The following is a 15688-nucleotide window of genomic DNA, read 5'->3' on the forward strand; positions in this document are numbered from 1 at the left end:
AAGACGAAGGATTATTATAGGTTCCTAACTTGTTCTTGCTTTCCGGATGTGCCCGCAACCATACAGTTTTCTTCAGTGCGCTTACACGCGCAGTTTGCTTGCGCTATGGAAATGCATGCTGGTTCCTCTGCTACAAGTGAGTCTAGCGACAATTCCTCTAAACCGCAGCTCAACTGCTGAATCAGAATCTTGTTCATTGGATGTCAGCTCATCATACGAGGAGATACGAGTTAAAACTCGGATGCTGATGAGCGACATCTCAAAAGCGTGTGCGGCGAGACTATGCTGACTGGATCAAAGCTCACTTTTCTCCCTCCATGTTTCCACTTGACGCCACTTCGTGGACTTATTTTTGTACGTCTGTGAAGTACACAGATGTTTATTGCAATGCATAATTTTTTAATACTCATATAACCTTTTTTTTGAATCTATCTTGCAGTTACTCGTGAATAAGCCATGTGTGTGTAACAACACAAACAATTCCTTTCTCACTTTATGGTCACCCTAAAAAAATTATGACACTTTTTTTTCTGAAGTAGAATTGCCTGAAGAATTTAAATCAGCAATAAAAAAATCTACCCTGGCGGGTTACATTAGGCAAAGCAATTTGACCCTCAAAGGGTTAAGGAGTGCAACGAGTGCAGCTTTATGGTAAGAACAAAAGTTATATAGCTTCAATTATCGCACTTGTGATGACTGAGAAAAATGTACTTTCCTTATTACGTGCAAGGAAAAAATGGATGTGCGCAAACTATAGAGAAGGACACAGAAGACACGGACGAGCGTACAGTTGAAAGTTTGCACTCGTCCGTGTCTTCTGCGTCCTTGTCTATAGTTGGCACGCATCTATTTTTTTCCTTGCAAGTAGTATGAACCAACTTGCCCAGCAGCAAGTTTTACTGATCGTTATTACGCCTTTCCTACACATTTACAACTTTCAAAAGTAACAGTTCACATCATTTTGCCCTCTATAAACATACAGCTTTTTAGCAAAATGTAAAATGATTAAAAATGAGCGTTCCAGGCATAAGAAAAGCTTGTCGGCACACTGAGGTTATGAAAAAAAATAAAAAAAAAACAGCAAATGTCGGTCGCTGATGTGATATAAACGTTTTATGGATAAAATAACGATCTAATATGCCTGGAAATTTTTGATGTTATGCGTCAATAGTGGCAGCATCCAAAAATAAAAATTCTAAAAAACTGATTTTTTTTCTTTTTACAATTCTGGTGCCAAGCAAACACGCATCTTAAAAGGACACTAATGTGAAACGAAAATAGACTAATAAATTATACTCTGAAAAGTCTACTGTGGTAAATTTCACTATGATGTGTTTTGAATAGATGAGAAAATCACCTTCAGAAGTTTCATTTTTAAATTTCCCGCCGAAATCGCCGATGATGACGTCACGGATTTCAAAGCGTATTTTTAGTATCTTGGCCATATTGGCAAACCAACTTTCCTGGAACTTGGTACGTTTAATCTCTGGCTACATCGCAAGATACTTTATTTCATTTTAACAGATCAGGAACTACGTAGGCCCTAGTAGACATAAAAATCTATGACGTTACAGTGACCGAATGCCGAAACTTTAAGGTGCTGTCACTACCCGCATTTTCTTTTTGCGCGTTTTCTCACCTATCAAGTGTCTTCTCGCAGCAAGCATGGTGTTTTTGATATCGTGAAAGAGTAATTTACTAATACGAGGAAATTGTTTTTCTCTCTAATGTCCCTTGAAAAAGAATATCTGTAGGTGACCAATCATAAGCTGAAAACGTCGCATAGGCTCGAACGTTGCACGAGTGCTGTAAAGGTTATGCATACCATTGGCCACAGCATGCCACTCCTGGCGCTCGTAGGCAGCCAGGTTGGGCACCATTGGTCGATGCAGGGGCTGCGCATACTGGGAAATAGCCTTATTCAACAAACGGCCCTGCATCTGCAAATTTCTCGGTGCATGGTTGCGCTGAAGAAGCCGCAACATCTTGTGGTACAGCCTCAGGCACATCTCCCGATCTAGGCTCTCGTCCCGGCCCTGCCAAGAACACATTGCTGTCTCACACTAGCACATGCAACTGCTGCACATCACATCAGTCAACCCTGTGCCTACGGAAATAGAAGTCCTGTTCCTAATGGAAAATACAGTCAAATCGCAATACACTGAACACCACATAAGCAACATTTAACTAACGACGCAGCTTCTGTCAGCCGACTGGCATGACAGAAGCTGCATCGGCACCGTGCATGGAGTCGTGGCTTAAACGGGACGCATGTGCGAGTGCCGGTTATTCAGCTGATTAATGCTTGATTTGGGGTTGTGACATTGGTGGCCCCAAGATCAAGCTGCACGTTTTGACACGCCGGTCGTGCGATTGCCAGTGACAGATGCCCCCCAAACCAGAGACTCTGCCGCAGTTTGGCACAATTTACGTCAATTTTAGCAGGATGGCTCAGTAAATCTGATTTGGTGCACTTTGGCACAGTTGGCGCGGGAGTGGAATCACGACAACTAGCTTTCAGAAAGTACTTGTGAACAGTACTTGACACGAATGATCACGAACAGCTCTTCCACGCAGCGGCAACCGCGCTTTGTCTCGGTCTCCCCACACATGCTAAAGAGTGGCTGTGTCACTACCTTGACCAGCATCAGGGCGGCACGCTTCATGGTCTGGGTGTTCAGCAGGCGGCTGGTGCGCCGGTACAGGTCCAGCTGCTTGTCCACGCCCTTCAAGCGGGCACATCGAGCCGCATTAACGGGAGCCACGGGGGCCGGCAGGGAGCGCTCCAGGTCGGCCATTGTTTTCTGCTTGGAGCGCAAGGTCTCGCACAACCGCCGGTAGCGCGTCAGCGCTGCATTAGCCGTACGCCACGGCATGTCCTGTGCCACCTACACAAGCGTCACGTGGAGAGGCTTTGAAGGCAAGACAGTGACCACTGGCAGCAGTGCGTACAAGGCGTACCGTATTTACTCGAATCTAGGCCGCCCTCGATTGCAGGCCGACCCCCGAAATTCGCGAGGGCAGAAAAAAGAAAACTTACCTCGAATGCAGGCCATTGCTTCTGAAGCACACTTGGTGCAGGTGTTTTGCGAGCACGTGTTTAAGATGGTAGGCCACTCAAAAATAAAAAAATTTTTTTAGGAGTAGCCAGCATTGAAATAACATTTTCTTCAAAACAAGCATGTCTTATTTAACTTACCCAGCCATTTGTACTGCAAAATATTGATTATTTATTTTTTGGTAGGTGATCCTTGTCAAAAATTGCATTAAAAGTGGTAGTCACGCCAGCTGTGGTAAGTGACTAACGGGTGGTTTAATTCAGTAAAGCTTTGCCATTTGTGTAACTAAAGGTTGGAGCTATGCAATGAACTAGGATAAATATTATGCAGTAAATATCAAGGAAGAAATGTTAAAAAAAAACAGAAAGACTGGGAAAAAGAGCCAATCTACACTGAACCTGTTTGCAAAATCAGTTGTGAATTAAAAATATTCCATCAATTCCTTTTATTCTAGTTCATTGCACAGATATATGTGTGGTAAACTATTATACAAAATTTCAGTTCAAAGTACGCACTGACAAAACGTTATATGAAAGTTCGCGTCACATCATTTGGAACAAATTCTTGTTTTGAGAAAAACGCAAAGATGTCAGTGCTTGCAAGAGGTGTGCGTCCCCCGTGTGGCCGTTTTTAGAAAGTTAAAAACAATTAGAAACACAAAGTTATATTTAATGACATCCTCTTATGTAACAGTCAAAATAAAATATATAAAGTATTTTGAATATCATTAATATAGACGAAACAACACTTAGTTTAGAAAAAAACACAACGTGGTTTCGCTTTCACTGTACGAGCATGGGGTATGGAAAACTTGCTGTAACTTGCAAAGTAATGATGATAGGAGGATAACTTTTGTTGCTACATTTTTTTTAATGTTTGCGCGTGCACAAAAACAAAAAACTAAAAATCGACCTTTTCGACTTTTGAAGGTGGCCTACCACCTTAAAGGGACACTAAAGAGAAACAATGAATTGGTTTAGATTGATAAAGTGTGCCCGGAGAACTATTGTGTAGTTTATTTCACCACGATAGGTTTATTATTAGAGGAGAAAACCAAGTTCCAAGCTTCATTTTTAAATTTCGCGCCGAACTTTGTAATTCGTGACGTAAAAGATTTCCAAGAGCATTTAACGTATTTTGGCGACACTGCCGCTACGAAATTTCCACAAACTTGTTATGTAAAGTCTCTGGCCCCCTCAGAGGATAATGTACTTCGATTTAACTGATTAGGAACTACGTAGGCCCAAGCAGGCGCCGTCAAAAATATGTGACGTCACGGCAAATGGTGCGGGAATTCCGCACCATTTTGTTTTTGCGCATTTTCTCGCTTATTAAGCGTCTTCTCGCAGCAAGCGTGGTGTTTTTGGTATCGTGGAAGACCACTTTACTAATGCGAGAAACATCGTTTTGCTCTTTAGTGTTCCTTTAAAGGGGTATTCAGACAGGGGACAAATCCTCGGGGGATAAAGGTGGAGCCTAGTGACATCAGCTCACGAGGAGAAGTCTCCACAAATGTCCCCCCTTCACACGGACGAGGCGAACAGAGGGGGAGACCAGTGTTACTAGACTACACTGGTGGCTTGTGCCACCCGTTTGCCGAGCTGCTGACGATGAGCTGCAGACGACCATTGAGCTGCAGACTGGACACCCACCGCTGCTCTCTGCAGGAGCAAGTGCAACAATGTGGCCAAACAAGAGCCCGAAACTCCGCCATATCCCCCACCGCCGGGGGATCGTTTCTCCTGTCGGGGAAAAGGTCCCCATCATCTCCGAGGAGTCGCGGGGGGGTCGCGCCCACTCACTAATCCGTCACGACATGGTCACGTGATCCACAATCCCCCGTGTCCCTCGCCGATTTCTCCCTTGTGTGAATATCCCTTAAAGGGGCCATGACACGGTCGCCCACAGATTTGTGGTTTTCAGCGAAAACTAGAAGAAGAAGGTCTGTTATGCCTACACAGATTTCAAAAGTGGGCCGTAAAAGAATATTTCAGTGCAAAACAAGCCCTAGAAGTCGCCGGCGACTGCCATTTTCCCATGGTGCGTGTGACGTCATGTGCAGCACGGAACGGAGCCGTCGTCTTTTACCAAAGTTTCAGCCGCTGCAAATCGTTCAATTTCAGTGCCAAGCTGAAGAAAGCTCAAATATCTCGATATCATGTGCAGCTGACCACGGAACAATATCGTTTGCCGCAATGCGGACGCTTGCACAGCCAGCTGCTTGTTACGTCACGGCTCGCTAGTGCACCAGTGTTTCCTGACTCTCGGGCCGCTCGCGTGTTTATAGAAATACTCGATTATAAATTAAGGGCTCGACCAAATGCGCTAGAACTTCGCCAGATTATTTGTGAATGCACAAGGATTAGTCGACATAACACAGATTATGATCGAAAATTGGGTGTCATGGCCCCTTTAAGGCACAACTACCCAGCACGATCCCTTCCAGAAAACTGACCAACTCCCCCGCTCACGCTGCTTGCACCTCTGCCACCTCCGTGTCACACAACAGGAGGAGAGAGGGTGTCAAAGTGCATGGCATTCGCCAGCGCCGTCATCACGTGACCCGATCCAACTTTGCCCGCCTTTGCCGGCGTGAAATCTCGCCGGCTCAACGACCCTCGCTGCATGAACGTGGACTGCGAGATTTCGGAACAATGTACAGTACGAAGCAGACGACGCGGTCGGCCTGAGTAGCCATGGGGACCACTACTCTGCCGCTGAGCCTGAGCGACCTCGTAACCATGCAGCTACCGTAGGATGTCACGAAAATGAGCCTCGGATGCGCATGCAGAGCCATCTACGTACGGTAGCCTGAGGTCGGCGCATGGTGAGGTGCCATGCTGCTAGCACGGCCAGTCCTTTAGGTAGGTGGCGGCTGCGGTCAAATTATGGTACTCCAATCTAACCCAAACCCCCCCCCCCCCCACTTTCGCACATCGTTTTTTCGAAGAAACCATCAGCTTAGATTCGAGGAAATATGGTATTTTTGACAACTAATCAAACACTTACAGAAGCAGACCGAACCGACCAATGTACATTAAATGTGTACGGAAAAGCTTGCCTGTGTCCTGTCTAATGACGGTACCTCCGACTTCTGTTGCACACTGCTTAACGATAGATAACAGTAAAATTAGCGTTCACTGCATGAACGCTATGTTTGGCTTCCTCGGTTAGAGCCGAGTATCGCTTCTGCAGGGAGATCTCGAATAAGATCATTAAGAATGCTGTTTGGCAATAATGACGACGAATTGCGAAGAAAAATTATTGAGGACATGAACCGAGAAAGTGTTAAAGTAGGGACAAAAATAATTATGCTGAAATCAAAGAAAATGCTTAATAGCCTGGCAAAAGAGAAAAAGTTCACGATTGGAAACCAGCCAGTGGAGTCTGTAGAACAATATGTAACTCAAACCTCATAAAAACAAAGTCGCACCTGCCACGAAAATAACTTCGTTATATCCGAAAATTCGCTATAAACGTTTATTTGTAACACTGTAGCTATTACAAGACTATTCTTCATTTACTTCGTTATAACCGATAATTCGTTATATTCGTGTTCGTTATAACGAGGTTCGAGTGTATATGCATGTCAATTACTAACAGGAGAGCCTACTCACGACAAAAAAATTCACCGAAGAATGACGATCAGCTGGAGCACATAAGGCAGGCAATTAATGCTCAATTCACCGCTGTCATTAACATAGCGGCCAAAGTCTGTACACAACAGAGTTGTTTTTTTTTCATTACAGGTGTTCATTTGTAGCAGATTTTTGTAGCAGATTTCTGTCATGACCTAACTAACTTGCACAATATTTTTCACGATTGGAACTAGGTATGTGTGAATGTCACTTATTTGGTTTGAAGTCAAAGCAACTTTGGATAGTAGGAACATTAGAATAGCAGGAGTGTGCAAGTTATAACTGGTACAATACGTTACGTTTTAAAAATTACTATACTTAGCATATATAAGCCCATATAACACACTTTTAAGCTTAACTAAAATAGTTAATTTATGTAAAGGAAGATGTACACCCGAAAGCAAAAGTTTGCGGGACGTGGGCTCCACTGCAAATGGGAATTTCTGCTCCGTTAGCGAATGACGTAGCTATTCTAGTGGGTAACTGTATACAAGTTCGAAGATTAGATTGGAGACTATAATCACAAACAAATTGGGATTATAGGTTTTTCTAAAACCTCCCGTTCCATAAACTTTTGCTGTTGGGTGTACATTTAGCCTTGAAGTGTGGCTCCACAATGATGCGAATGTATTCTGATGAGTGGTTTCACAGCATAGCACCTTCGCACTGCAGTGAAACCACCTTTACAGGGAGTTATATTCACTGAAATGTAGATATATTCGTTATTTCTAATAATATCATCTCGGGTTTTACGTCCCAAAACCACAATATGATTATGAGAGATGCCGTAGTGGAGGGCTCTGGAAATTTCGACCATCTGGTGTTCTTTAACGTGCACCTAAATCTAAGTACACGGGCCTCTACCATTTCTCCTCCATCGAAATGCGACCTGCTGCGGCCAGGATCGAACCCGCGACCTTCGGGTCAGCAGCCGAGCACCGTAACCGCTATACCACCGCGGCGGCCTATATTCGTTCCTTTCGAATGCTTCGAAATTTCGAATAATCTAAATTCGTGCCAAAGCGAATTAGAGTACCGTAATAATCACTCGAATATTCGCTCATCGCTATTTGAGCTGTCAGAAGTTCTGATAATTACGATTCGGGGCAACAAAGCAACTTGTGTAGTAATGATTATTGTTTCTTAGGGCCACATCAACGTCATATACAGCTCTGAATGATTGCTGGTAAATGTTTCGTAACGGCAGTGATAATACTGGTACCCATTTTATGACGCATGCACGCATGTGTAACTAAGGGGCAAAAAATGTGCTGTGCCGCGTGACAGCTGGCAGTCCCTTTCCAATCTTAGTAAGCTGACGTCGCGTGACACCATGCAGTATACCAAGGCCTGACTATCTTGGTTTTTTAAATGTGAAGCATTTCTGAGCGAACTTCTGCGACTTTGAACGTATCCGTCCGTCCGTCCAATCTATCTACTACTTTCTGCTCTCTGGCCGTTTCGTTAATGGGATGTGCACCAAAATTAGTATGGCCTGACATGACTGCATGACGAACCTAAATTACAGGTCATAACATGAAAATCATGACACGCATGTCATGAATGGCATGATTTACATGCCACAGCCTTTAGTTCTCTGCGGCCTCTTCGTTAACTTGATATGCAAAAAAAATTGGTATGGCTTGAAAAGAGTGTATGACAAGCTTAAGTGACAGGTCCTATCTGCAAATCATGACACGCATGTCATGAACAGCATGAGTTACATGACCAGCCTCGGGGAGCTCGTGGCCGTTCAATTAGATCGATATATACAAAAAATGGTATGACGAGATATTTTTGTATGGCAAACATAAATAACAGGTGGTAACATGAAAATCATGACATGCCTGTCATGTACGCCATGACATACATGCCCCTCTCCTAGCATCCTTGCGGCCGTTTCGCTATCTTGACATGTACCAAATATTGTATTGCGCGACGTGACTGTATGAAGAACATAAATCACAGGTGGTAACATGGAAATCATGACATGCATGTCATGTACAGCATGATTACATGCACGATATACACCAAAATTAGTATTACGTGACTGTACGATGATCATAACTGACAGGCGGTAACATGACAATCATTATATGCATTTCACGTACAGCATGATTTACATGACACGCACGTGGTGCTCTCGCGGCCCATTCGCTAGCTTGGTATACCCCAATACTGGTATTTGATGACTGTATTACAAACAAAAATTACAGGTGGTAACATGAAAATCATGACATGCATGTCGTGTAGGAAATGATTTACATGCCATGCTCATGGTGCGCTTGCAGCAGTTTCGCTAACTTGACAAACACCAAAATTGCTGCTGTGTGACCTGACCGTACGGCGAACGGAATTGACACGTGGCAACATGACAATCACGACATGCATGTCATGTAGGGCATGATTTACAAGCCACACTCATGGTCTGCTGACCGTTGTTTCTCTAGCTTGATATACACCAACACAGGTATTGCGCAACACGACTGTGATGATGAACACAAATGGCAGGTGGTAACATGACAATTATGACATGCATTTCACGTCCAGCATTATTTGCATACCATGCTCATGGTGCGCTCGCGGCCATTTCCCTACCTTGATAAACACCAAAACTGGTATCGTGTGACGAGACAGTAGACGAACATAAGCGACAGGTGTTAACATGACTATGATGACATGCATATCGTGTACGGCATAATTTACATGCCATGCTCATGGTGCACTCATGGCCGGTTCGCTTGCTTGGTATAACCCAGAATTGATATTTCGTGAAGTGAGTGTATGGCAAACATAAATGACAGATGGTAACATGAAAATCATGACATGCTTGTCGTCTAGGGCTTGGTAGACATGCCACATTCATGGTCTGCTCGTGACCATTTCACTAGCTTGACATACACCAATATTGGTATTGCGCAACGCTACTGTATGATGAACACTAAGGGCAGATGGTGACATGACAATCATGACATGCATTTCATGTACAGCATGATTACATGCCATGCTCACGGTGCGCTCACAGCCGTTTTCCTAGCTTGATATACACCAAAACTGGTATTGCATGACGTGACTGTATGACGAACATAAATGACAGTTCCTAACACGGAAATCGTAACATGCATGTCATGTACGGCATGATTTACATGACACTGCCTTGGTGCGCTTCCGACCATTTTGTTAACTGGGTATGACATGACATGAGTGCGTGACGAACATAAATGACAGGTCATGCATTGTAAATACAAGAACATACATTTCATTATATAAAAGACTGTACCTGCATGCATGCATGCATTACAAACATGTGATATATACTGAACTAGACATCATGACATGAATGACTTCATTTGCCTCAAAGACAAACAAGGCAATGTATGTAGATCCTTGCTGGCTGCTTCGCATTACATCGATTCTCACAGTGCGTGGGATCTGCCGGATTTTCTGTCAGAGATGGCAGGCGCTGCCTGTCAAGAGCAGCAGCGCCACTAAGCGATGCTTGAGGAGCCTTCAAGAGAGTTTACAACATGCTCTAGAAATGCCGCTCTTCCAGCTTTCTCTATGACTGTGCGGCGCTTTCTGCGCAGGCCTGATGTCTTAAATGCGAAGCATTTCTTAGGCAAATTTGAAGTTTAAGGCGCGAATAAGACACGGATGAAGATAAGGAACACACACACACGGAGCACCTGCGTGTGTGTTCCTTATCTTCGTCCGTGTCTTATTCGCGCCTTAAACTTCAAATATGTTAAACCAAGAAGCCCAGTCTGCCATTCTTACTTCTTAGCAAACCTCTGCGACTTTGAGTGTGTATATCTATCTATCTAGCCGCCTATGACTTTGTGCTATCCTGGCCGTTTCATTAACGGGATGTATACCAAACCTGGTATGGCATAACATGTCTGTATGACGAACATAAATGTCGGGTCATAACATGAACATCATGACCTGCATGTCATGAACAGCATGATTTACATTCCACTGTCTTAATGCTCTTGTGGCCGTTTCGTTAACTTGATATACACCAAAATTGGTATGGGGTGACAAGAGTGTCGACAAACATAAGTGACAGGTCCTAATGGGCAAATCACGTCACGCATGGTATGTACAGCATGATTTACACAACATGGTCTCGAGGTGCTCAGCGGCTGTTTAATTAAATGGATATATACCAATATTAGCATGAAAAAACATTTGTGTATGACGAACATAACTGACAGGTGGTAACATGAAAATCATGACATGCATGTCATATACGACATGATTTACATGCCACACTCATGGTGTGCTCACGGCTATTCTGCTACCTTGACGTGTACCAAATTTGGTATTGCGTGACGTGACTGCATGGCAAACGTAAATGACAGGTGGCAACATGAAAATCATGACATGCATGGTATGATTTACATGCCATGCTCAGGGTACGCTCGCGGCTGTTTCGCTAGCTTGACATGTACTAAATTGGGTAGTGCGTGACATGACTGTATGACGAATATAAATGACAGGTTGTAACATGACATGCATGTCATGTAGGGCATGCTTGACATGCCACGCCCATGGTGCACTCGCGACCGGTATGCTAGCTTGATATACACCAAACCTGGCATTGCGAGACGTGACTGTACGAGGAACATAAATGACAGGTGGTAGCACGACAATCATCACATGCATGTCATGTAGGGCGCGATTTACATGCAACGCTCATCGTGCGTTCGCTAGATTGATATACACCAAAATTGGCATTGCGCGATGCAACACTTAAGATGAAAATAAATGACACGTGGTAACATGAAAATTGTGAGATGCATTTCATGTACAGCATGATTTACATGCTAAGCTCATGCTGCGCTTGCTGCCGGTTCGCTAGCTTCATATACACCAATATTGGTACTACGTGGTGTCCTGTACGAGGAACATAAATGGCAGGTGGTAACATGACAATCATGATATGCATCTCATATACAACATGATTTACATGCCGCACTCATGGCACGCTTGCGACCGTCTCGCTAGCTTGACATGTACCAAATTGGGTAGTGCGTGATATAACTTTGGCTAGTTCGGTTGCTTTACAGCAGCCAATCGGCGTTATTTGAGACTGTTAGTGATACAAAAGAACAAATGTTCAGCCAGAAGTTACAAGGTCAATAGATATTTTCAGGCACGGACAAGCAGAAACTATGAACTAATCGAACTTATGCGATGGAACAGTTTGAATTAAGTGGCTTTTGAATGCATTGGAAACATGGCGGGTCAACCAAAAATTTTAAATTTGAATCAACTGTACTTACGTTTCAATGGACGATGCAATGAAACAGAGTGAACAAAGATGCAGACAGAATGCTGAAAGCACACTCGCAACTCAAACTGCAAGCAAACAGACAGTGCACAGCAGGCCACCACAAACGCATGGGAAGGCCTTTCAAAGAGCAACTTGCCTTTGTCCAGCTACTGTCCCCGTAGAGCTTGACAGCAACGAGCAGCATGATATCTTCCTGCGCTGTCCAGCGGTCACGTTGCATGCTGGGATGCAGGGACTGGTTGTAGCGGTTCATCACCTGTTTCTTAGACCGGCTGCCCATAAAGTGTGACACCTGGAAGAATAAGCGTGCGGAAATTATCTAGGCTTGCCCAATACGGAAGACCAGCTGAGGTTGAGGCCGCTGACAAAGACGGAATTAAGAGCAGTGAAACAGCGCCAGACGTGGCAGACACAGCAGTGGAAGTGCCATTTGGCACTTTGGTGCAGATCTCAAAGCAGGCAAAAACAGCAGATTTGGCACACTTCACAAGCACGTTCGAGCCGTGTAAAATGTACGTATGTGCACCATGTGGTCTCAATTAGCCCAAAGACAAGCTCAGCTTGTCGAACAGTACTCTACCGTTTCTTGCCCTAAGCGATGGACAAATAAACGCCCATCAAATGCCACAACCGCATGGCCCGGGGTTTACCTTGCCGTCAGAAGCGGTTTCTGCATGGCGCATGCAAAATTTTCCAGCACGACAAAACTTGCTGGGTGAGCTGCCTGTTTGTCGGCGCTTTGCCATGCTCCATTTTTCCACCGTGCCAATTATGAATTCCATTTGCTAAACAAAATTTGTGGCTTGTGCAAATAGTAAATTTTAGGTTCGAAGCAAATTTGAAGTGAATGGTGATTTCGTTGAATAATTTCGAATAGTATATATCACATATTATAAAGAAAAGTGAGCATGTTTGCCACGACCCAATTAACCTGCACAATATTTTTTGAAAATTGAAACAAGGCATGTGCAAATGTCATTCTTTTTGGTTCAAAGGGAAGTGGAGGCAACGTTGAATAGTAGCAGGATTTGACTTTCAGTAGAATGCAAGTGATAACATGTAAAATATGTCACATTTTTAAAATTTACTATACTTAGAGCATAAAAGCCAGTATAACAAGCTTTTAAACTTACAAAGAAAATAAGGCAGCTTTGCAGTAGTGGTGCCAAGCCTGAAGGAAGTGCGGAGCTGGGCAGCCTTCTTCGTTTCTCTTCGCTTTCCTCTTTTTTTCCTCCTTTCTATCCTTCTTGTTCTCTTTTCCAGTTTTTTTTGTCTTTATTTCCCTCTTACTTCTATTTCTATTTTTCTTCCTATTTTCCCCCTTTCTTTCTCTCTTTCTATTTCTCGCTTGCTTCCTCCTTTTTTCTATCTTTATATCTGGTTTTGCCTGCGTTACGCCAAGCGAGGAAAGCATATGACAGCCTGGGCCCCTAAAGGGCTCGGCACGTGATATCATCATCGAGGCAGTCAAAACAAGAACAAGACTTCTCTTGGTGCGAGCGCACGCTCAATATGCTACAAATGGCTATGCTATACGTGGTTGATGTCATCATCAACGCGCTTAAAGAACAAGAGAAAAAAGACTTCTCCTTGGCGCAAACGCGCTTAATATGCTACAGATGGTTATCCTATACGTGGTTGATGCCATTATCAACACGCTCAAAGAACAAGAGGACGAAGACTTGTCCTTGGCGCAAGCGCGCTTAGTAAGCTACAGATGGCTTTGCTATATGTGGTTGATATCATCATCAACATGCTCAAAGAACAAGAGGAAGAAGACTTCTCCTTGGTGCAAGCGTGCTTAATATGCTACAGATGGCTATGCTATATGTAGTTGATATCATCATCAACACGATCAAAGAACAAGAAGACTTCTCCTTGGCACAAGTGCACTTAATATGCTACAGATGGCTACGCTATACGTGGTTGATATCATCAACACGCTCAAAGAACAAGAAGACTTCTCCTTGGTACACGTGCTTGATATGCTACAGATGGCTACGCTATACGTGGTTTTGCCAGCGTTACGCCAAGCTACGTGAGACGACGACAGCATACAACAGTCTATGCCCCTAAAGTGCACTTAAAAACGATGAATCAATGTGAGGGTAATATGGTCATTTAACCTTGAAGTGGGGCTTTGCAGCAGTGCGGATTTTTTCCGGAAAGGTGTATTCACCATATGGCATCCCTCCAGTGCAGTGAAATCATTTTTACAGGGGGTTTACATGCAGACTAATTTACACCTATTTGCTCATTTCGAATACTTCAAAATTTCCAATAATTTAAAGCTGGAATGACAATTTAAGGAAATAATGTTGCTCATAAGTGTTGATGTGCTGAGGTGCTCGCGCATAAAGACCCGAGTCATTAATCAATGTGGCAGGCCCATGAGATAGTGTTGGTGCATTAACAATGTCAAGTGTCACGTACGTCAAGTGATAAAAACCTTCATACGTACACCTGAGCTTTGGTAAGAGTCACAAGTGCCGGCTGCGTGACAGTGGCAGAAACTTTGTCGCAGAGGTGATAAATAATGCCTATCATGACCTGTTGTGCAAGTTCAAGCAAGCTATCGTAACGTGGATAGAAATGTACCAAACAAAGGCATTACACAGTGTGAATTTACAAAATTGACAGCTCGATTGGGTATTGAAACATTACGACAGTGATCTGATGTTTTTATCGCTAGGAACGCATGCTTCAATGTGCTTATACGAAGTCTGGCCACAAATTACTGTTACAACTATTACGATGAAAAACAAGACCAGTGTAAGTATGAAACAGACACAGCAAATGCGTAGCAATGACTGCACCTTGTCACACTGTACAACGTGAGAAACTTGAGTCGATGCCTCGGACCCATCTGTTGCCGACAGGAGGACGACTAGACCTCCCAAGGGCTCTGGCTCTGTTTGGCATGCCTGCGGGAATTTGCACGAATGAAACAGGCTGTAATGTATTTACCACAAAGCTCTATCTAGGCCGTCTGATGCTAAAGCAAATTCGACATCTAAATGTGAACACTTACAGTGTCACGCCGTCCTATTTTTTCACAGGGTCTTGCCAAACGTCGAAGGTCATCGTCCCCGATCGTCGCAAGTGGCATCTCCATCTTTATCGATTCCTCATCCCTTTGAAGTGCCCTAGAGAAGCCCAGGCAAGCAGGGCTTTCTTGATCTTGCATTGCTGGGTCAACCTGAGCAGCACAGGCTGTTCTATAGAATCTTGCGCAGATCTGGCTGCCCTTACAGAATACTGTCTCCACCTCAGCAAGGCAAGAGTGGAGCAGTGGTTACATCAAGTTGTTTATTACAAGGTTTATGTGTCATTTGTGACTCAAAAAAATACATGGTAATCGACATTTGGCATATCGACCACACAATCTTCACCATGGGGACACTTACGCCAGAGGGTGAAGTGGGACGAGGGATGGGGGGTGCGAACTGGTCATTTTATCCTCGATGGATAAAATCCTCGATGGAAAATTCCTGGCTACACCACTGCACAGCCCAGCTCTCGATGCATCAATGAGATGCATCCGGAGAATCTACAGCGATCTGTTTGAAGCGGTTGAAACAGTTCTGGCAAAAAATGTCGGTTTCTCTGATGGATGAGGCTTTTTCTGGCATGTGCTTCCTTAGTAAGGCGACATTGAAATATTTCACGCATCGAGAGTTCCGCTTGTAGGC

The 15688-nt window shown here is 43.9% G+C and overlaps 1 protein-coding gene across 2 annotated transcripts in view; it reads right to left on the minus strand.

Annotated features, from left to right (window-relative positions):
• Positions 1-15688, minus strand: part of LOC119399602 (snRNA-activating protein complex subunit 4) — a 155158-nt gene that overhangs the window by 88700 nt on the left and 50770 nt on the right. The window contains exons 4-8 of one of the 2 annotated variants that reach the window (XM_049417784.1): positions 15028-15195; positions 14813-14920; positions 12133-12288; positions 2637-2888; positions 1826-2036 (exon numbers count right to left, since the gene is read on the minus strand). In XM_049417784.1, the coding sequence (XP_049273741.1) occupies positions 1826-2036; positions 2637-2888; positions 12133-12288; positions 14813-14920; positions 15028-15195 (895 nt within the window). The remainder of the gene's footprint in view (positions 1-1825; positions 2037-2636; positions 2889-12132; positions 12289-14812; positions 14921-15027; positions 15196-15688) is intronic. The other variant, XM_049417782.1, reaches the window with a different exon arrangement.

This window comes from Rhipicephalus sanguineus, chromosome 7 (assembly GCF_013339695.2).
Source record: "Rhipicephalus sanguineus isolate Rsan-2018 chromosome 7, BIME_Rsan_1.4, whole genome shotgun sequence".
Taxonomy (NCBI): domain Eukaryota; kingdom Metazoa; phylum Arthropoda; class Arachnida; order Ixodida; family Ixodidae; genus Rhipicephalus; species Rhipicephalus sanguineus.